Source organism: Coregonus clupeaformis, chromosome 7, assembly GCF_020615455.1.
Source record: "Coregonus clupeaformis isolate EN_2021a chromosome 7, ASM2061545v1, whole genome shotgun sequence".
Lineage (NCBI taxonomy): Eukaryota > Metazoa > Chordata > Actinopteri > Salmoniformes > Salmonidae > Coregonus > Coregonus clupeaformis.
The window spans coordinates 26,446,999-26,467,530 of NC_059198.1; the positions used below are offsets into that span (position 1 = coordinate 26,446,999).

The following is a 20,532-nucleotide window of genomic DNA, read 5'->3' on the forward strand; positions in this document are numbered from 1 at the left end:
ATATCCCTTTTTTTTTTCTCCATCCCAGATGATGAACAACATGTCTCAGACAGATGAGGCAAAGACAAGACATGTTATGTATCCACACAATGTCTCTTCAACAATTAACTGCTGCAGTTTCCCACACACAAATGTTTATTTAGAGAAGCTGTACATGGAACATGTGGACCATTTCTGGACTTGAGGCTACAGCATTTTCATGGCAGAATGGTATTCAAACCGTTTGTATGATATTGAAAAAACACATCTATGAGCTCAATTCCCCAAGATAAAGAAAATAGCAAAGTGAAGTGCAAAAGCGTCTACCGTATCATCACACACAATGATAAGACCTGTCATTGTCTATTTGCATGGCTTGGTCTGAACAGAAAGCAGCAAGAAAGGGACTTCCAAGTATCGGACATTGTCCTCCCTGTGAGTTGGGTATGAAATTTAGAGGCATGTTCCCCATGGAGCTTTGAGGGATCTCAGTATCCAGACACTTGTTCAGCAGTTTGTCTTGTTCAGCACTCTGCCCTGAAACCCACTGATCTGGGCTATTTTGTCCCAGGCTCTGTAAAGCCTGATAATCGCCATCACTCGGGGGGAGGCTGCATCCAGGGTCAGGCAGGCTGTGGTAACATGGATTCACATCGTACATCAGTGGCACGTCCATGAAGGCATCAGTCCCTCTCTCATTGTACTTACCGACTGCCTCACTGAAGCTCTGATATCCAGCAATGACACTGGTAACATTGCTGTCATTAGAGCCGTAGATCAGACTGGTGTCCTCTGCTGACGTGGTAGTCTCTGAATCATCACTGGCGCCATCACAAGGGTGATATGAAAAGTCGGTTTGCAAGATGGGTGCACAGTTAGTGGACAAGTTAAGGTCTTGCTGACCAGTACCAAGAAACAGCTGTGGATGGCCATTTTCCAACACGTCAGCCTCACCAGTATGGTAGGAGGAGTTACAAAAGAGCAGAGGCTGTGTAGGAAATGAGGATGTTTCGCTTGTTGTTAACTCTTGAAGGAAGTTGAGGGGCACTGAGTGGGAGTAGGTAATATTGTTGTAACAAGACGACCCACAAGAGCCTCCAAACTCACTCATGAAATGAAGACGATTGTAGTCAGATGAACACACACCACTGTCTCTATTTGACTCAGGGCAGTTCATTTGTGTACCATCATCTGTCATAGGAGGGGCCAAGTGCAATAACTGAGGATTCCCGTCCAAAGGAACAAGGCTGGGAAAGACTTTGCTCAGGGCCTCTTGAAGATGGCTAATGATCTGCACATTACTAGTCTCCGGGCTCATGGAACATGTGTGGGCATAGCCCAGGGAAGATGATGAGTCAAGCTCTGAGCCACTGCCTTGCTGCTGGCCTCTTCCACTGCTCCCATCCCCTATCGAGGGGTTTGTCCTGTAGGGAAAAGACAAGCGGGAAATTTACAGTGAATTAAAGCTTATTTTCATTGCAAGGACTTGACCGCACACGCGAATAGGACTGAACATGAAGACACTTTTACATTTTGCTATGTTTATATTGCATCAATATGCTCACCATGTTTTTCCTTCAATGTCCATTTTTGACGAATCAACATAGATTGAGGATAAAAGTATTTTGGGAGGAGACAATATCTGTGATGGAGAACAAACATCACTAAATGCAAATACACAAATGGAAGGAATTGCAGTAGGAAAGTAATGAAGGTTTACAGTTTATTTAAACAAAGAATATTTGGAGATAGAACCTCACCTTAGGTACTCCTGGAACCATATACAAAATGTCTGGGTTTGAACATTTAGGAATATTATCCCACAACTTGGTTTTGAGTCTGCAGAGGGGGAAAATAGGAGTATTTGAAAGCCTATAGGGCCAATATGAAGCTGTATGATAACAAATGTTTGTGGAAACAGACATACTATCACCTACAGACATGTCAGGACAACTTACCTAACACTGCACCAAAACAAAGCACTTGTGATGATGATAACGGTAATGCAACTTAAAACAATGACAATCTGGAGCACTTTCTGAGATGATGCAGCTGTGGAGCAGAGAAGAATATACAATGAGCTACAAGGTGAAAGTGAAATTAAGGTTTGAAAACCCATGGATGATAAATCTCCTTTAATCACTTACGGTTAGTGAATTCCAACTCTTCACTCCAGTCACTGAAACGGCCGCTAATGTCAGTATAGGTTCTGACCTTCAGAGCATAAATGGTGTTTGGCTCCAAGTCTCTGCCAAGTATTTCATGGGAAGTTGTTGAGTCATTTTTGGACACCTGTAGGAACAAAGGAAAGGGGTAGAGGGAAAGTTGTCTTTGTGATGTGATAGCAAATGGGGGAATGCTGTAATATGAGGGTTTTATCATATCACCCTCCTTTACCTCATCTGTTTCTCCTTTCTTTCTGTAGCTCAATTCAGTAATCAAGTACTTAGAAATCAGTGCATCATCAGGGTAGTTTGTCTTCCATTTGACCAGGAAATTCCCATTTTCTGTTGCTTTCACCTCTCGGACGGTGGGAGTTTGGGGTTTTACTGTATAGGGCAAAGATAGGGATCGTTTGACATATCAATCAATGAAAGCATGGTTTAATTTCATGCAATATTCTTTATAACAGTAATTCATTTGCAAATAGCAATCTGCATATGTAGATGCAACTCACTGCTGCTATTGATACAGATGACTTTGGAATTTAGGCGCTTCCCAGAATTCCAAAGTGTTGCATTAAACTTCTCCCCATTAATAGGTTTCATTGGATGAATAGAGCATCCACATTTGGAAACACCATTGGACCTCTCCTTTTCCTTGAAAGTACAATCATTCCAAACCCTGGGAAATAAGTCGAATAATAATGCAATTTTGAAATGGAATATGACTTCCTGGTGAGATTAACATCAACAATAGAAAACCTTAAACAATCATAAACTTACTTATTTTGTGTGTCTGATAATTCCAATGTCATGTTGTATTCAGCACACTTAGACTTGTCAGTTGTAAAATGACAAACCATTATTTCGTAATTGTCGTTGAAGCATTGAAGATTTTCATCACTCATTACTACAAGTAATAAAAATAAAAATAAACTTGTCAAATGTTAATCATGATCAGGCAAAATACTGAGGTTAAATCTACTCACATGTTTATAGGCTATATAAAAATGACTGCTTACCATCATCAGCTATCAAAGTCCCAAGGTTTGTGAATATAATAAGCAATAGAAACATTGTTGCTGAGTACTCGAGTAAACCACACAGTATAATTCAATCTGAAATCAGAAAGAGAAAATGTTTCCTGTTAGTGTTTAAATTCCTGTACATTACAATAGGCTACATGTTAGCCTAAATATGAAGAAGTAAGTGATTATCAATACAGTATGGTTTTTATGGGTCTACAGTTGTTGCTTTTGTTTACAGACCTAACTTTCCCACTAGATTCCCTTTTATTACATACAGATATAGCAAATAGAAAGTCACTCACCCTCACAATGATAGATCATAATTTTGAGGAAGTAGTCATTCCTTCTTTTAAAGAACAAACAAAATAAAATAATGAATCTATAATAAAGTACAGTCTTTATACGATCTACAGTGTTGACAATACTGTGTCACTTTACACGAATAGAAAGAGCTGTGGTGTTGACAACTCTGCATTGCTTACTGGAAATTACAGTTCCAACAGGACACACCTTTCATGGGAAGTTCGTCCCCCTTCCTTGTATGACCATATCACACGCACGCTTTTTTTTTTTATGGTTGATTACCAACTTCAAATTCCAACAGCGACATCTTGATAATATTTCGAAAAGGCTATCTTTTCGCAACTTGATCTATTGTCGGGAAGTCCGGTTGCAGATAAACACATGGAACCCTGAGCCAATAGTTTCCAATCTAAACCATAGCTACTGTACTATCTTTCCCTGAGCGCTCTTCTCGCTTGAGACGCTTTTGTTCTACCAGTCCGCTTGGTGGCGGTAGCACCTTGGCTTCAATGTGGTTTTTCAGAACCACCGTAAACGTCACTACAGAGAAAGAGGTAGGCCCGCGCAAGTCTCAAGCACAACCCGCGTAAACAAAGCTAGCTAGCTAACTTTTGAGAGAAGTAGAAGAACCAGCTAAACAAAACAGAGCAGAGAAAGGACTGACTTGCCTGGTGAGTGGGGATGCTGTTGTTTGAAAGGTTGTTTAAATATTTTTTGTTGTTGCTATACCCTGGTGCTGGTCTATTTTGGCCGGAACATTTGCTGACATGTTGTTACCACTGTTGGTTAGCTGTCGTTGGCTAGTTGGATAACGTTAACTGGCTAGCGAAATTAAAGTGTATTGGTCGCGTTGCCGTACACATTAGCAGCTAGTATAGTGGATGCAGCGAAATGCTTGTGTTACTAGCTCCTAACACTGCAGCAAAAATGTCAAACAACTACACAAATAATAAAAATAACATCTCCAGACAGTTAGCTAACAACTCCAAATAACACAGACCACGTTTACATGCGCACAGTATTCCGGATAGTAGCTCATATCACGGTCTTATTCTGGATAAGCAGTTTACATAATACTATGCCATTAAGCAGACGCTTTTATCCAAAGCGACTTACAGTCATGCGTGCATACATTTTTTTGTGTATGGGTGGTCCCGGGGATCGAACCCACTACCTTGGCGTTACAAGCGCCGTGCTCTACCAGCTGAGCTACAGAGGACCACATGCACCTTTGATATCCCGCTCAAGAGTATCCCTGTAACCATGAATAAACAGAATATTCCTCCTTTAAATTCATAAGGATTAAATGGAATAGTAACTGATATATGGACACTGACTGTAGGCATATAACCTCTCACATGTAGCTTAATATAATATGAACTCTTGCAGAATTATGCATTTCTTAAAATGGTACAACAAATGTTAATTTTGTCTCGGGAACAGGAGTGGAGAAATTATTTATTGAAGCATCTCTTGAAAAAATACAATTTGTTTGACAATCAGATTAAAACATCACACAACACCCATGATATGTGAAACTGAGCCTACGCAGACTTTTAACCCTCCCGTTGTCCTAGGGTCAAATGACCCGCCACTGTGTTGAACCAACTTTATTTAATTTTTATATTTTTTGGATCATTTGTGAGAAGGAGGCAGTGATACTTTCTCACTGCCTCCTTCTCACAAATGATCCCAAAAATAAAAAAATTAAATAAAGTTGGTTCAACACAGTGGCGGGTCATTTTGACCCTAGGACAACGGGAGGGTTAAAAAAACAGCAGTAAACGGGATAGGATGTTTACATGCCACACTATCCCGTCTAAAATCAGCATATCCCAGGCATCTTATCCTGGTTTGTCATAACTGCAATACAAGCTTTTTTGGGTTAGTGTAAACAGGATATGTTTATATGCGTCAACTCAAAAACAGAATACTTGAGTATCCCGTATAATAACGGGATATAGGTGTGCATGCAAACGTGGTCATCGTAATCAAAATGCAATCTATGCGTATTTACACCAAAACATTTAATTTACAGCATTAGATATATTGCAGTGCGTCATGAAGAGAATCCAGTGTATAAACAGTGTAGCTAACAAAATGCAATGTACAGTAGTAGATACAGTATATTAGAATGAGCTATGTGAAGAATACAGCATATGAGTACGTTGTTTAGAAGGAGTGCACGGTCGAATTGAATTTGTGCACACGCGCACTTCACAGAGGAGGCGTTCCCTAATGGAAATATGCAAATACATGCTATAAAGTGCCAATAGGATTTCACTAGCTTCTGCTTGGCTTTGCCCACCTCCTTACTTAACCTGCCCACTATGCTTAATTTGCTCCAACTGTAACCGACACAGATGAACTATCTTGGGTTAGTTATAAATATCTTTGATAGCAGCCTACACAATACATAATAATATTGATAACCATCTAGATGTCACCTTGATACATACAGTGCATTCGGAAAGTATTCAGACCCCTTGACGTTTTCCACGTTTTGTTACGTTACAGCCTTATTCTAAAAAATGATTAAATTGTTTTCCCCCCTCATCAATCTATACACAGTACCCCATAATGACAAAGCAAAAACAGTTTTTTTTTGAATTTTTTGCAAATGTATAAAATACGAAAAAATGAAACGTCACATTTACATAAGTATTCAGACCCTTTACTCAGTACTTTGTTGAAGCACCTTTGGCAGCGATTACAGCCTTGATTCTTTTTGGGTATGACGCTACAAGCTTGGCACACCTGTATTTGGGGAGTTTCTCAGATTATTTTCTGCAGATCCTCTCAAGCTCTGTCATTTTGTATGGGGAGCGTCGCTGCACAGCTATTTTCAGGTCTCTCCAGAGATGTTCGATCAGGTTCAAGTCTGGGCTCTGACTGGGCCACTCAAGGACATTGAGACTTGTCCCGAAGCCACTCCTGCGTTGTCTTGGCTGTGTGCTTAGGGTCGTTGTCCTGTTGGAAGGTGAACCTTGGCCCCAGTCTGAGGTTCTGAGTGCTCTGGAGCAGGTTTTCATCAAGGATCTCTCTGTACTTTGCTCTGTTCATCTTTCCCTCGAGCCTGACTAGTCTCCCAGTCCCTGCCGCTGAAAAACATCCCCACAGCATGATTCTGCCACCACCATACTTCGCCGTAGGGATGGTGGCAGGTTTCCTCCAGACGTGACGCTTGGCATTCAGGCCAAAGAGTTCAATCTTGGTTTCATCAGACCAGAGAATCTTGTTTCTCATGGTCTGTGAGTCCTTTAGGTGCCTTTTGGGGGGGAAAAAGTGGGCTGTCATGTGCCTTTTACTGAGGAGTAAACACAGCCACAACACCGGGACACAGTGCCCTTCGCTCCCGCTTGACAAGTACTACTGTCCGGCAACGGCTTTGGAAGTAGCTACCTAGTAGCCAATATCAGGATGACAGTCACAGTAAGCACACACATACAACGCATAAAGCAACAGTACACCCATCATCAATACTTTTAATAAAAAACAATCTTCAGTTTTATAACTGAAAATGTAAAATTATTTGTTTAAAACAGTGAAATACGACACAGTTAAATAAGTCCAAAGTCTAACGTTACGGTAGCTCAAATGTACGGTCGTGGTGTGATAAGCAACGAAGAAGAAAAAAACACAGCTCAATCAAAACCATCTAACCTATAGCAGAGTGCTTTCGACACACACCCACTCCTTTCCTTTCGACACACCCACTCGCCCATACTCTGGTCGTCATATTGAGTTGCAGCTAACCCTTTCTCGCAACGTTGGCTGTGTTTGTGAGTCTGGTCGTGTGTGTGTAGGTGCCAAGTGTGTGCAAAGCTGTCATCAAGGCAAAGGGTGGCTATTTGAAGAATCTGACATTTGTTTTATCACTTTTTTGGTTACTACATGATTCCATATGTGTTATTTCATAGTTTTGATGTCTTCACTATTATTCTACAATGTAAAACATAGTAAAAATAAAGAAAAACCCTTGAATGAGTAGGTGTGTCCAAACTTTTGACTGGTAGTGCATATATATTGGGGCGGAGGGCGCGTGCAACTCAATATTAGGAAGGTGTTCCTAATTTTATGTACAATCAGTGTGAGTACAGGAGTATGTGTGTGTATGAGATGTGTGTGTGTGTGTGTGAGTCACCTTGTCTATTACTACAGGAGAGCTACACGCCCACCCTGAGCGAGCTAGCTAACTAACATTACTGTTTGACAGCTAGAGAACCAACAATTATGATAACTGTCATGAACAAAAATATAAACGCAACATGCAACAATTTAAAAGATTTTACTGAGTTAAAGTTCATATAAGGAAATCAGTCAATTGAAATGAATTCATTAGGCCCTAATCTATGGATTTCACATGACTGGGAATACAGATATGGATCTGTTGGTCACAGATACCTTTAAAAAAAGGTAGCGGCGTGGATCAATAAACCAGTCACTATCTGGTGTGACCATCATTTGCCTCATGTAGCGTGACACATCTCCTTCGCATAGAGTTGATCAGGCTGTTGATTGTGGCCTGTGGAATGTTGTCCCACTCCTCTTTAATGGCTGTGCGAAGTTGGTGGATATTGGCGGGAACTGGAACACGCTGTTGTAGACGTCGACCCAGAGCATCCCAAACATGCTCACAGGGTGACATGTCTGGTGAGTATGCAGGCCATGGAAGAACTGGGACATTTCCAGCTTCCAGGAATTGTGTACAGATCCTTGCTACATGGGGCCGTGCATTATTACGTTGAAACATGATGTGATGGCTAAATGGCACGACAATGGGCCTCAGGATCTCATCATGGTATCTCTGTGCATTCAAATTGCCATCGATAAAATGCAATTGTGTTGTCAGTAGCTTATTCCTGCCCATACCATAACCCACCATGGAGCACTCTGTTCACAACGTTGACCGCTCACCCCCACACAACGCAATACAAGTGGTTTGCGGTTGTGAGGCTGGTTGGATGTACTGCCAAATTCTCTAAAACAATGTTGGAGGCGGCTTATAGTACAGAAATAAACATTCAATTCTCTGGCAACAGCTCAGGTGGACATTCCGTCAGTCAGCATGCCAATTGCATGCTTCCTCAAAACATTAGACATATGTGGCATTGTGTTGTGACAAAACTGCACATTTTAGAGTGGTCTTTTATTGTCCACAGCACAAGGTACACCTGTGTAATGATCATGCGGTTTAATCAGCTTCTTGATATGCCACACTTGTCAGTTGGATGGATTGTCTTGGCAAAGGAGAAATGCTCACTAACAGGGATGTAAACAAATTTCGGCACAACATTTGAGAGCAATAAGCTTGGTGCGTATGGAACATTTCTGGGCTCTTTAATTTCAGCTCATGAAACCAACACTTTACATGTTGCGTTTTATATTTTTTGTTCAGTGTAGCTAACCACTTTCATCTGTGAGCTAACGTCAGAATATAATGCAAAGAGGCAAATTGGCTTGTCGATGTGTGTGCCCAGGCACTAGCAATTCTTGGTCAACCCCATCGTGTGGGGTCCAATGGAATCTCACCCCCTCAAATGCTGCTTATTCAAAATCGCTGTTGACTATTTTCTAGGGCTTTCCTTGCACCATGGCTCGACCACTGGGAGAAAGCCATAAAAGGTTCCTGCAAACCATGATGGTCAATGGGATCATTGATGGTGCCAAGGCAAGGGCTCTCCACCGGCATTGCTGTGAGACACACGGTGGTAAGAACTGCATAGCTGCATACTTCAAACTACTGTTTAATCTTTGTCAGCAAAGTGTCTGTATGGTAAAACCTTAAATTCAAAGGTCTGGTTTTCCAGACACAATAGAGATTCTCTATTGAAAGTGCCTTTCAGTCCAGGACTAGGCTTAATAAAGGTCTGAGAAACTGGCCCAAAATGTATTTGTTGAGGGCCACTTGCTCACATTTACTTATTTTTATACAGCACACTATGCTCATGATAAACTGGATGAATTCATCGAGGTGATCAATGCCCAGCTGCAGCCCATGTTCATGCAGATCAGAAAAGGGATGTCTGAGGAGGATGGTCTTCAGTACCATGCTTTGGTCAGTGACACTAATCAAATTCATTCACAAAGCTCTTTTAGGACTACTGGAACCATCATGAACTGCTCTTATTTTTCCTGTTGACATCTACTCCTGTCCAGGTGAACATGGCTGAAACTGATGTGACCAGGATGTCAACTGATTATGCAGACAATGAGTTGGAATTATTCAGAAAAACAGTGAGTATGCTGTTTTTAGTAAATGACTGACAATAAGACTTAAGAATTAAATAACATTTGAAAATCTCAGTAATAACTGGCATGTTCTTTTAGATGGACCTGATTGTGGACTCTGACAATGGAACCGCCTCTTCCACGGACATCCTCAACTGTGCCGACAGCCTCCAGACGAAGAAGCTAAAGAAAAGAGAAACGGAACATGTCCTGAACAGGCTTGTTCAGGATAAGTGGCTGAATGAGGTGCAGTCTCTGAAGACACATTCTATGCATGCAGTTATTACTACTTGTGCGCACTCACTTTCTTGTCACTGATCGACTTGCAATCTGTGTTCTTCTTTTGTTCAGAAAAATGGTGACTACTCGCTCTCCACTCGATGTATAATGGAGATGGAGCCATACATTCGGATGTTGTACCAAGATCAGGTCAAGGTCTGCCATATCTGTCACAATGTGGCCTTGCAGGTAAAGTGATACAACTTACATTTAAATGACCGTAAATAAGTTGCATCTAACTGTATTCCTCCTGTTCGCTAAATCAGACCCGTGTCGAATCTAAATTGAAATTGGTGTAACATCTGCTTTTTGCTAGATTCCCAAACTCACTTTCCTCAATCCTCAGCTCTCTTTTCAAACTTGCTAGAAGGTAGACATAAATGTTTAATGTTGCATGTACAATGTTTTGTTGGATATGCTTCTCATGACATTTTCATGAATTGTGTAGTTGCTACTCAAAATATGTTGAGTGAATTTAAAATGGGATTGACACCACTGATATAGCCTGGCTTTTATAGGCAAAGCATTTGGTTTCATGCTTCATTTTTATAATAATCTGGTCTTTTTACCTCTCAGTGCCAGATGTGTGAAAATCCTACATGTGGCATCAAAATCCACACCCCTTGTGTCGCCAGATACTTCAAAGGAAGGACTGATCCACGATGCCCTGCCTGTGAGGACTTCTGGCCACATGAGATCCCAGGTAATAATGTTACACTGCGCAAAGAATTGCAACACAAGTGGTACCATGATAGTCTGTCTATACAATTTATCATAGTTTGTATAAAGGTCTGTGTATACATATCACTTTCATCAGTTTTGACTCAGACGAAGAATAAACAAATATTGACCTACCTTATCTAGTCATTCATATTATTTAATTTTCACTTCTCTTCCCAATAGAGCCTCCGTCCTCTCAGAGCGAGAGTCAGTCAGCAGCCAAAGAGAACACGGACCCCACCCCCACTCCTCGGTCTACAGCTCAGACCCGGAGGACCAGGAGGTCATAATCTCACGGATACATGTATAGCTGTCATTACTTTCAGTACAATGTTTTGCCTTCATTAAAATGTACAGTTTATCGTACAGATAACTCAAAATGTAATATTTTTCATAATTGTATATCAAATGTTAGTTACATCTTTCATTGAATCGGCTGTGGTCTCCCATGAGCTCCACTCTTAACTTGATGATCTTAATTGTATTAAGTTACTTTCTAGAGGAGCAATTTTGGGAAATGTGGCAACTACTTAAATCATTCTTTCAGGCAGTTTAAATGGAAAGCTGTGTTTACATAATTTGTACCTGTGGTTCATTAGGTTGTTAAATTAGAATAGTACTGCCTTATTTGAATAAATTATGGAAATTACCTCATCTCTCAGTATCTGCAGGAATAATTTGGGAACAATTAAATATGCTAATGTGAAAAAGCATACCCTATCAAATTAAATGGGTAACAACTCCATATTTTATATGCAGAAGGAAATAAGTATACATTAACTGCTCCTTCATTTAATTTTTGTAATGAGTGAAAGCCAGCGCAAATCATGCAGGTAGCTTGGCATTCAATGTGTGCCAGAATCACATTCAAGTGTTGACAGAATGAACACAACTGGCTTTCCTTTATCATGGACATGAGGTGGGATACTTTAATTATATAAAACAGCCGTAGTATTAGGCCAGTTTCCTCTACTCAAGTTAATTGAGTTGAGCAGATTTCCCATAATTCTTGAATGTGAAATCGCCTTTGTAAGTTATGAATTATGTAAATTGAGACTATTCCTTTCTAAATTATGTTGATCTCTATTTGAATTATCATTGACACTTAAGCATGAATTTGTTTATAGAATGAAGTGTTTTTAAAGCCATTTGGTGGGGGAGGCTCAGAGGGCTGAAGCAATGAAAGGAGAGACATGTTAATGTTTGTTTAAAAAAAGAACAACATTCAGACCTAAGTCACAACATACGTGAGCACAGGACTAGCATTTTACAAGACCACTGCAACAACCTGAATCTGGATCCCTCATCATGAGTCATGACCACCAGAAGCTCACAGAAAAGCTGAGCTCCAATGAACGCACGTAATGCCAGTGCTTGACTGGGATGAACAAGACCTCCCCAGGCTGCAACACACACTCTAGGTAGGGAGCCTTCACAAACTCTGGGAATTGCACCACGTCTGGACTCTCCACCTCCACCTGCATTGAAGAAAGCTTTCTGTTTAAATGGAAAACACTTTACTAATTTCTCCCATTCAAAGTATGCAGCACTAACAGTTTAGGGATTAGGTAGATCAGTTACACGCTAGATTGTTAAAATCATAGACCTGGTGCATGTGGAGATTTAAAATGGAATCCTAACCTGACTTGTGTTGTGTAGGAGCTGTGATTGGTGAGGGTAGAGTTTCTCAGTGTCCTTGGGGGAGTACAGACGAATGTACTTTCTCCCAACCACCTGTTACACAATAGGGAAACCATGCAGTCACCAAATTATACAGTTATAAAAATACAGTTTCACACATATCTGGACAGGGTCCAAATTGCTGAGAGTCTGATCCTACTCACTGGATGTGTGTTGGACTCACCTGAGCCAGGAAGTTCTGTTGAGGATCCTGATGAAGGGGGGACACTGTACCTCCTGGCCCAAACCAAGCATTGATTGTGATGTCATCTTCATCTCCCTCACCAAGACAACAGTAGTCAGGGATACGGATGTCGTCTTTCAGCTCGGGGACCTTGGAGAAGAGTACATTGAACAAAAAACTTGTACAAATTACATTTAAAGCATACAATACAAAAATGGAGGCAAGGATTATAGAAGCCTATATCCTACATTTCCAAAAATACATTGGACAGTAAAATATACATTTGGAACGTCAATCTGAAATGTATATTTATGTTGTATTTTAGTCTTATAATGAACAAAAATATAAACGCAACAACTTCAACGATTTTACTGAGTTACAGTTCATATAAGGAAATAAGACAATTGAAATAAATAAATTAGGCCCTAATCTATGGATTTCACATGACTGGGCAGGGGCGCAGCCATGGGTGGGCCTTTTTCCCCACAAAAAGGCTTTATTACAGACAGAAATACTCCTCAGTTTCATCAGCTGTCCGGGTGGCTGGTCTCAGACGATCTCGCAGGTGAAGAAGCCGGATGTGGAGGTCCTGGGCTGGCGTGGTTACACGTGGTCTGCGGTTGTGAGGCCAGTTGGACGTACTGCCAAATTCTCTAAAACGACGTTGGAGGCGGCTTATTTTATTTTAAATCCCAGACCCTGTCCCCGCAGGAGGCCTTTTGCCTTTTGGTAGGCCGCCATTGTAAATAAGAATTTGTTCTTAACTGACTTGCAAAGTTAAATAAAAAAATATAATGTTCCATCTCTCGATATGTCCTTGTTAGAAAAATATATACAGTTGAAGTCAGAAGTTTACATAAACTTAGGTTGGAGTCATTAAAACTAGTTCTTCAACCACTACACACATTTCTTGCTAACAAACTATAGTTTTGGCAAGTTGGTTAAGACATCTACTTTGTGCATGACACAAGTAATTTTTCCAACAATTGTTTACAGACAGATTATTTCACTTCTAATTCACTGTATCACAATTCCAGTGGGTCAGAAGTTTACATACATTAAGTTGACTGTGCCTTTAAACAGCTTGGAAAATTCCAGAAAATTATGTCATGGCTTTAGAAGCTTCTGATAGGCTAATTGACATAATTTGAGGCAATTGGAGGTGTACCTGTGGATGCATTTCAAGGCCTACCTTCAAACTTAGTGCCTCTTTGCTTGACATCATGGGAAAATAAAAAGAAATCAGCCAAGACCTAAGAAAAAAATGTGTAGACCTCCACAAGTCTGGTTCATCCTTGGGAGCAATTTCCAAACGCCTGAAGGTACCATGTTCATCTGTACAAACAATAGTACGCAAGTATAAACACCATGGGACCACGCAGCCGTCATACCGCTGAGGAAGGAGACGTGTTCTGTCTCCTAGAGATGAACGTACTTTGGTGCGAAAAGTGCAAATCAATCCCAGAACAACAGCAAAGGACATTGTGAAGATGTTGGAGGAAACGGGTACAAAAGTATCTATATCCACAGTAAAACAAGTCCTATATCGACATAACTGAAAGGCCGCTCAGCAAGGAAGAAGCCACTGCTCCAAAAACGCCATAAAAAAGCCAGACTACGGTTTGCAACTGCACATGGGGACAAAGATCGTACTTTTTGGAGAAATGTCCTCTGGTCTGATTAAACAAAAATATAACTTTTTGGCCATAATGACCATCGTTATGTTTGGAGGAAAAAGGGGGTCTCTTGCAAGCCGAAGAACACCATCACAACCGTGAAGCACGGGGGTGGCAGCATCATGCTGTGGGGGTGCTTTGCTGCAGGAGGAACTGGTGCACTTCACAAAATAGATGGCATCATGAGGAAGGAGGAAAATTATGTGGATATATTGAAACATCTCAAGACATCAGTCAGGAAGTTAAATCTTGGTCGCAAATGGGTCTTCCAAATGGACAATGACCCCAAGCATACTTCCAAAGTTGTGGCAAAATGGCTTAAGGACAACAAAGTCAAGGTATTGGAGTGGCCATCACAAAGCCCTGACCTCAATCCTATACAACATTTGTGGGCAGAACTGAAAAAGCATGTGCGAGCAAGGAGGCCTACAAACCTGACTCAGTTACACCAGCTCTGTCAGGAGGAATGGGCAAAATTCATTCAACTTATTGTGGAAGGCTACCTGAAACTGGCAGAACTGACAAAGCGTGTGCGAGCAAGGAGGCCTGTTACACCAGCTCTGTCAGGAGGAATGGGCCAAAATTCACCCAACTTATTGTGGGAAGCTTGTGGAAGGCTACCCGAAATGTTTGACCCAAGTTAAACAATTTAATGGCAATGCTACCAAATACTAATTGAGTGTATGTAAACTTCTGACCCACTGGGAATGTGATGAAAGAAATAAAAGCTTAAATAAACCACTCTACTATTATTCTGACAATTCACATTCTTAAAATAAAGTGGTGATCCTAACTGACCTAAAACAGGGAATTTTTACTAGGATTAAAATGTCAGGAATTGTGAAAAACTGAGTTTAAATGTATTTGGCTAAGGTGTATGTAAACTTCCGACTTCAACTGTGTGTATATATATATATATATATAGTACAGAAATAAATTAAATTATCTGGCAACAGCTCTGGTGGACATTCCTGCAGTCAGCATGCCAATTGCACGCTCCCTCAAAACTTGAGACATCTGTGGCATTGTGTTGTGACAAAACTGCACATTTTAGAGTGGCCCTTTATTGTCCCCAGCACAAGGTGCACCTGTGTAATGATCATGTTGTTTAATCAGCTTCTTGATATGCCACACCTGTCAGGTGGATGGATTATCTTGGCAAAGGAGAAATGCTCACTAACAGGAATGTAAACAAATTTGAGAGAAATAAGCTTTCTGTGCATATGAAACATTTCTGGGATCTTTTATTTCAGCTCATGAAACATTGGACCATCACTTTACATGTTGCGTTTATATTTTTTGTTCAGTATATATCAACACTGACATCCTCACCCAAATTTGTTATGTAAAAAACAGGACAGGGCAAAGACCAACCTGATCAAATAGCTGGTGCTGAGCAAGATATCCCAAACTTGATGTGTCCTAATGTGAGTGAGAGAGAGCGGGATTAGACATTGAGTGAAAGGCATCTATCCTTGGGTGAATATCTTTCAAGAGGAAGTACTTACTTTCACAACAATATAGCGATCAATGAATTCATTGACCGTAAGGAGTGTCTGTGACCATTCCTCATCGGTATATCTTGAGCCCACTTCAACAGGTACAGTCCGACAACCAGCAACAGTTTGCAGGTATTCTATGCTTTGCAAAGAGATAAAAAAATATAAACAGAGGTGTCAAGGGGACTATGAGAAGGTAAGGGCAAGGGACTAGAGAAGGACACAAAATAAAGAAAAAGGTACCTCCAAGGGTGGTTTTTGAAGGCTGGCCAGTGATCTATGATACCCTCTAATATGACTGGCTTTTGGGGATCCAAATAATCTGTCTTGAAACTCTCCAATGACGGACAGTGTATCCTTGGTACTGCCAGAGCCTGCTTGACCACAGGCACTGACACACAGTCAACCTTAATTTTCTGTTGAGAAGAAAGGAGAATTTAACAATTTTAGCATAAACAATCAACACACAGTTTGACTTGAAGAATAAGCAATATGCAAAGCAAGACATCAACATATAAAAGCCTCCTAGCCTTTAAGAAAATTATGAGAAAGAACAAAAGGGATATGACACAGGCTCACAGACTGGTTAGAAAGTAATAGGCCACAACAGTATAAGATATTAAATCCACCTTGGCACTAACTCCTTCACTATGATCCTCCTCTTTGGAGTGTCTCTTCATGACTTCATTTTGCAAGATCCTTACAAAGGTTTGTAAAATATTGTCCATGATGGCTGCCCCCATGAGCAGGCCCAAGTCACATGTCCGTATGGCCTCCTGCACTGTAGCTGGTGAGGCATCATCATGGCATAGGGCTGCTACTTTGAACAGGCAGCCATATGAATACACACACCTCCACTCCTTGTCCACATCACGCCACGTTCCTGTGTTGAGCTTCTCCCAGGAAAAGTCCAAGATGATCTGAGCGTTTTGCCTCCATTGACCGCTCCCGGTGTACAGCTGTTGCCTGCAACGTTTCAGCACATCCACCACACTGGACTCAACTTTTTCACTGAAGTCAAGTGGAAATTCTGCCTCTGTCACAGGCAAAGCAGCAGAGATTGCTGACCACAGTTCAGCCATAGACTAGTGCTGTGGAATAGAGAGAACTGTTAGACCCAATCAAAGGTACAGTGCACAATCAATCTGGCGGGAAAATCACTAATGTTATAACCAAACAGTTAGCTAGCTGGGAGCTGCCTACCTGCAAAACCTTCGCTACCTGTTAACTCTAATGAATACACAACAGACTTCTATTAAAACCACAATTTTCCATATCCTTCCTCACTTGCGAAATGACGTAACTGAATTAAATTTGAAGTGCCAGCGCTTTTCAGGGAGCGACTCCTGAACCTCGAGTCCGGTAAGACCAATAAAAAAAATGCCCCTATCCCCAAATATTGTTAGAATGGATTAGATATCTAATGAAATACTGTATGGCTCTCCCCCAAGCAAACTTATCATCACTGGGCACGTGTTATCTTGAATACCCCAACAATGAGATTATAACATGTGGACAAATAAATCGTAAACGCTCTAGTAATTTGGATAATGCACAAACACTATTAATTACCGTTGTTGCAATGTGTAGACGCTGGTGTTGCATTAAAAGAGCTCCGTGTAGAAAACGAATACATTATTTATGTTCCTTGTCGACGTGATGATAGGGTTCGATCATGCAATCAGTAATATCACATTATTTTGCACATGAAGCACATTTTTCGTTTAAAAAAAACGTAAAAAAGCTAAATATATCTATTATGTCTGCTCCCCTTGCTCCAGTCTGAAGAGGGGACAGTTTGATCTAGCCTCCAGCTGTGCTGACTCTAGCTCCAGTAGAGGCTAGTGACATAGTAGCCCTGCTGCCGCCAGATGACGCTATTATTCCTTACGTATTTTGTAATTTGCCATCGGCTAATTTAATTTAGCAGGTTAAAAAAAAAAACTGAAAAGACGCCTGAGCGAAGTCCCCAAATTCGTTTTTTTTGGGAAACGAAATTTAGGTTGAAAATACTGTACTGTAGACTACCCCAGATTCTCCCATCACCTATAGAACAAGGGCTAGTTATACATATATTTGACTGTATCCCTGGCGGTGATGCGCGTGCGGGTTGAATAAAGAGAAAACAATGAATGAAAAAATCCATAGATGTATCATTCTTGTGCAATTCATATCTATAGCCAACATTTCGTTTTTTTTTCTCCATTATTTTTTATCTGGCGTTAGTGCTTAAGCTTAGACTTTAGGGCCTAACTGTAGGCCTACATTCGCCAAATACACAGCAATTGACACATGCTTTTGGGAGCTTGAGCACATGTCGTATTATTATGTACGTAAATCCGACACACTCTATGTAGTATGATGTGTTACGTATGGTATATATTAATTTGTGAATGTCCATCATCCATTTAGTCTGATATGTTATGAATTAAAAATCGTATTTTATGTTACAAATTTGCAAAGTAGCTAAAAAGTAGTAATTAGTTGCAAAGTTGCTAAAGTTGTCATTGATGAGATTCGAACTCGCAACCTTTTAGATGCTAGACGTTCACGTTAGGGGAAGGGTTAGCTAACATGCTAACTAGTTGCAAAGTAGCTAAAAAGTAGTAAGTAGTTGCAAAGTTGCTATTTAGCTAAAGTTGTCCGTGTTGAGATTGGAACTTGAAACCTTTGGGTTGCTAGACGTTCGCATTGATGAGATTTGAACTCGAAACCTTTAGGTTGCTAGACGTTCGCGCTGCTGAGATCCGAACTCGAAACCTTTGGTTTGCTAGACTTTGGTGTTATATGCCCACCCATTCATTCTTTCGATGTAGGCTAGGCTAAGTGATAATGCCAGAGAAGCCGGTGTTTGGAGGATATATTGGCACGGGTGTTGTTAGGCCCGAGACGAAGTTGAGGGGTGGCAAACCGGCCCTCGACTTCATTATCACTTTTATACAACGGGTTACCAACATATTCAAATAATGATTGACATATGTTCATTAAAAACGTTATTTTGATGAATATATTCATACTGTTTCATCCTTCCACAAGATATAGTCCTGAAACAAATCTAGGGTTGCTACCGAAGCCGGCTGGTCGTTCGTTCTATTGGTTCGGTTGCCAGAGACGCGACCCAGTCATTCAGTCTTTTTGTTCTGTATCTATAAATGTTCCATTGCCGTACTGGCTGGCAACGTTCTTATCCCTTGCTTGCTAGCTAGCCAACTACGGCTAACTTACGGTCACGTCAAACAGTGCAGACAGAATAACAACATTAGCTGCATTTGTTTAAGCTGTTTTCTAGTGACATTTATTTGGATACATCCATAACAATGAGCTAATGAGGCATGATTTCGCCTGGCATAGAAAATGTGCTCTCTCGGTAGGACATTGTTCAGAGGAGCTAGCCAACAAGACATGTCTGACTTTATTTGCGGGTTAGGGTCAGGTGTGGGCTTCAGATTTTTGCTTTATCACATACAGTCAGGTAGTTGCGGGTGAACAAACAGCTGACCCACACATCTGTAATTCCTTAAACCCGGAAACGAGACTATTGCAGCTCTGTGAGTGTAACATTTATTGACAATAATGAGTGGGGGGGGGGGGGGTCGAGGTGAGGAGGAGGATTATTATTTAAGATACTGTTTGAAGAGGTAGGGTTTCAGGACAGAGAAGAGCTTGGACTGGGCTGAGCGGGAGCTGCCCTCCAGTAGGGGTGGGAGGGCCAGGAGACCTGAGGTGGCAGAACGCAGTGCTCGGGTTGTCACCCCATCCAACAGCATCAGCATCTCTGAATATTTAATGATTATTAAAACTCTGAATATTTAGGCAATTTCATTGATGACTATATGATATAGGTTGAAATCATTATTTTTAACTCTATTCTAATTCTGAAGCATAGGATACCTGACAATGAACTGTGGAGAAGGAGATGAAGGACTGTGGCGTGTCATGGAAAACCATCCCCAAAAAGGCAGATAGGCTCTCGTGGAAGCCTTATATTCTACACAGGAACGAAGATGATTACATTTTTAAAAAGTAAGTATGGTCGTTCCACGAAAAGAGTGCCTTTTGTGTCCCTTTGAAATTTTAAGGAGAAATTGTGCACAAATATTGCATTTTAAAAGGATGTTATATTACATTTGTTATATGAATGAAGGCTTGCTAAAGTGCCAAAATGCATCATTCTGACATGTTCCTCCTTCAACCCATCACTTCTAGGAAGATTTTAACCCACTTAATCCCCACATTTCTCCAAGTTTCACCATCATTGTAAAGCCCTAGTTATTTGGTTGCTTTGACAAAGTCATTTCTGAAGATGAGGAGCATCCCCGCATGGGATTTCATTTGGGATTTTAAATTAAATTAGTTTTGAATTATTATACATGCCATTTAATTAAAATCAAATCAATTTTTATTTGCCACATGTGTTGAATACAACAGGTGTAGACCTTACAGTGAAATGCTTACTTACAAGCCCTTAACCAACAATGCAGTTTTACGTTTAAAAAATGTTAAGTCAAAAATAGATAAGTAAAAAAAAATATGCAAATAGTCCAGGTAGCCATGATTAGCTGTTCAGGAGTCTTATGGCTTGGGGGTAGAAGCTGTTAAGAAGCCTTTTGGACCTAGACTTGGCGCTCCGGTACCGCTTGCCGTGCAGTAGCAGAGAGAACAGTCTATGACTAGGGTGGCTGGAGTCTTTAACAATTTTTAGGGCCTTCCTCTGACGCCGCCTGGTATAGAGGTCCTGGATGGCAGGAAGCTTGGCCCCAGTGGTGTACTGGGCCGTACGCACTACCCTCT

General features: G+C 40.8%; 3 protein-coding genes across 6 annotated transcripts; 1 reads left to right on the forward strand and 2 right to left on the reverse strand.

The window, feature by feature from the left end:
• Positions 1-99: 99 nt before the first annotated feature.
• LOC121550740 lies at positions 100-3,661 on the reverse strand. Of its 2 annotated transcripts, XM_041863097.2 has the most exons (10): positions 3,472-3,661; positions 3,164-3,259; positions 2,925-3,051; positions 2,657-2,823; positions 2,377-2,528; positions 2,127-2,271; positions 1,938-2,031; positions 1,740-1,818; positions 1,545-1,621; positions 100-1,403 (listed from the first exon to the last, which is right to left on the reverse strand). In XM_041863097.2, exons 2-10 carry the CDS (start codon positions 3,216-3,218, stop codon positions 314-316), a joined length of 1,986 nt encoding a protein of 661 aa, XP_041719031.1. In that variant the 5' UTR covers positions 3,219-3,259; positions 3,472-3,661; the 3' UTR covers positions 100-313. The 2 variants fall into 2 exon arrangements, with proteins under 2 accessions (XP_041719031.1, XP_041719032.1); XM_041863098.2 differs by lacking the exons at positions 3,164-3,259; positions 3,472-3,661 and having other exon boundaries at positions 2,657-2,798; positions 2,925-2,988.
• A 309-nt stretch (positions 3,662-3,970) lies between these two features.
• On the forward strand, positions 3,971-11,356 carry nsmce1 (NSE1 homolog, SMC5-SMC6 complex component). The gene is made up of 8 exons (XM_041863105.2): positions 3,971-4,143; positions 9,051-9,183; positions 9,409-9,530; positions 9,632-9,709; positions 9,803-9,949; positions 10,055-10,171; positions 10,559-10,685; positions 10,886-11,356. The coding sequence occupies exons 2-8, from the start codon at positions 9,066-9,068 to the stop codon at positions 10,990-10,992; spliced, it is 816 nt and encodes a 271-aa protein (XP_041719039.1). The 5' UTR covers positions 3,971-4,143; positions 9,051-9,065; the 3' UTR covers positions 10,993-11,356.
• Positions 11,357-11,879: 523 nt separating this feature from the next.
• Positions 11,880-17,376, reverse strand: LOC121550743 (lysine-specific demethylase 8). 3 transcript variants are annotated; one of them, XM_041863100.2, is made up of 8 exons: positions 17,314-17,376; positions 16,371-16,832; positions 15,985-16,157; positions 15,751-15,883; positions 15,617-15,664; positions 12,567-12,716; positions 12,344-12,436; positions 11,880-12,180 (listed from the first exon to the last, which is right to left on the reverse strand). In XM_041863100.2, the coding sequence occupies exons 2-8, from the start codon at positions 16,821-16,823 to the stop codon at positions 12,016-12,018; spliced, it is 1,215 nt and encodes a 404-aa protein (XP_041719034.1). In that variant the 5' UTR covers positions 16,824-16,832; positions 17,314-17,376; the 3' UTR covers positions 11,880-12,015. The 3 variants fall into 3 exon arrangements, with proteins under 3 accessions (XP_041719034.1, XP_041719036.1, XP_041719037.1); XM_041863102.2 differs by lacking the exon at positions 17,314-17,376 and adding an exon at positions 16,945-17,295; XM_041863103.2 differs by having other exon boundaries at positions 12,044-12,180; positions 12,547-12,716.
• Between the last annotated feature and the right edge of the window lie 3,156 nt (positions 17,377-20,532).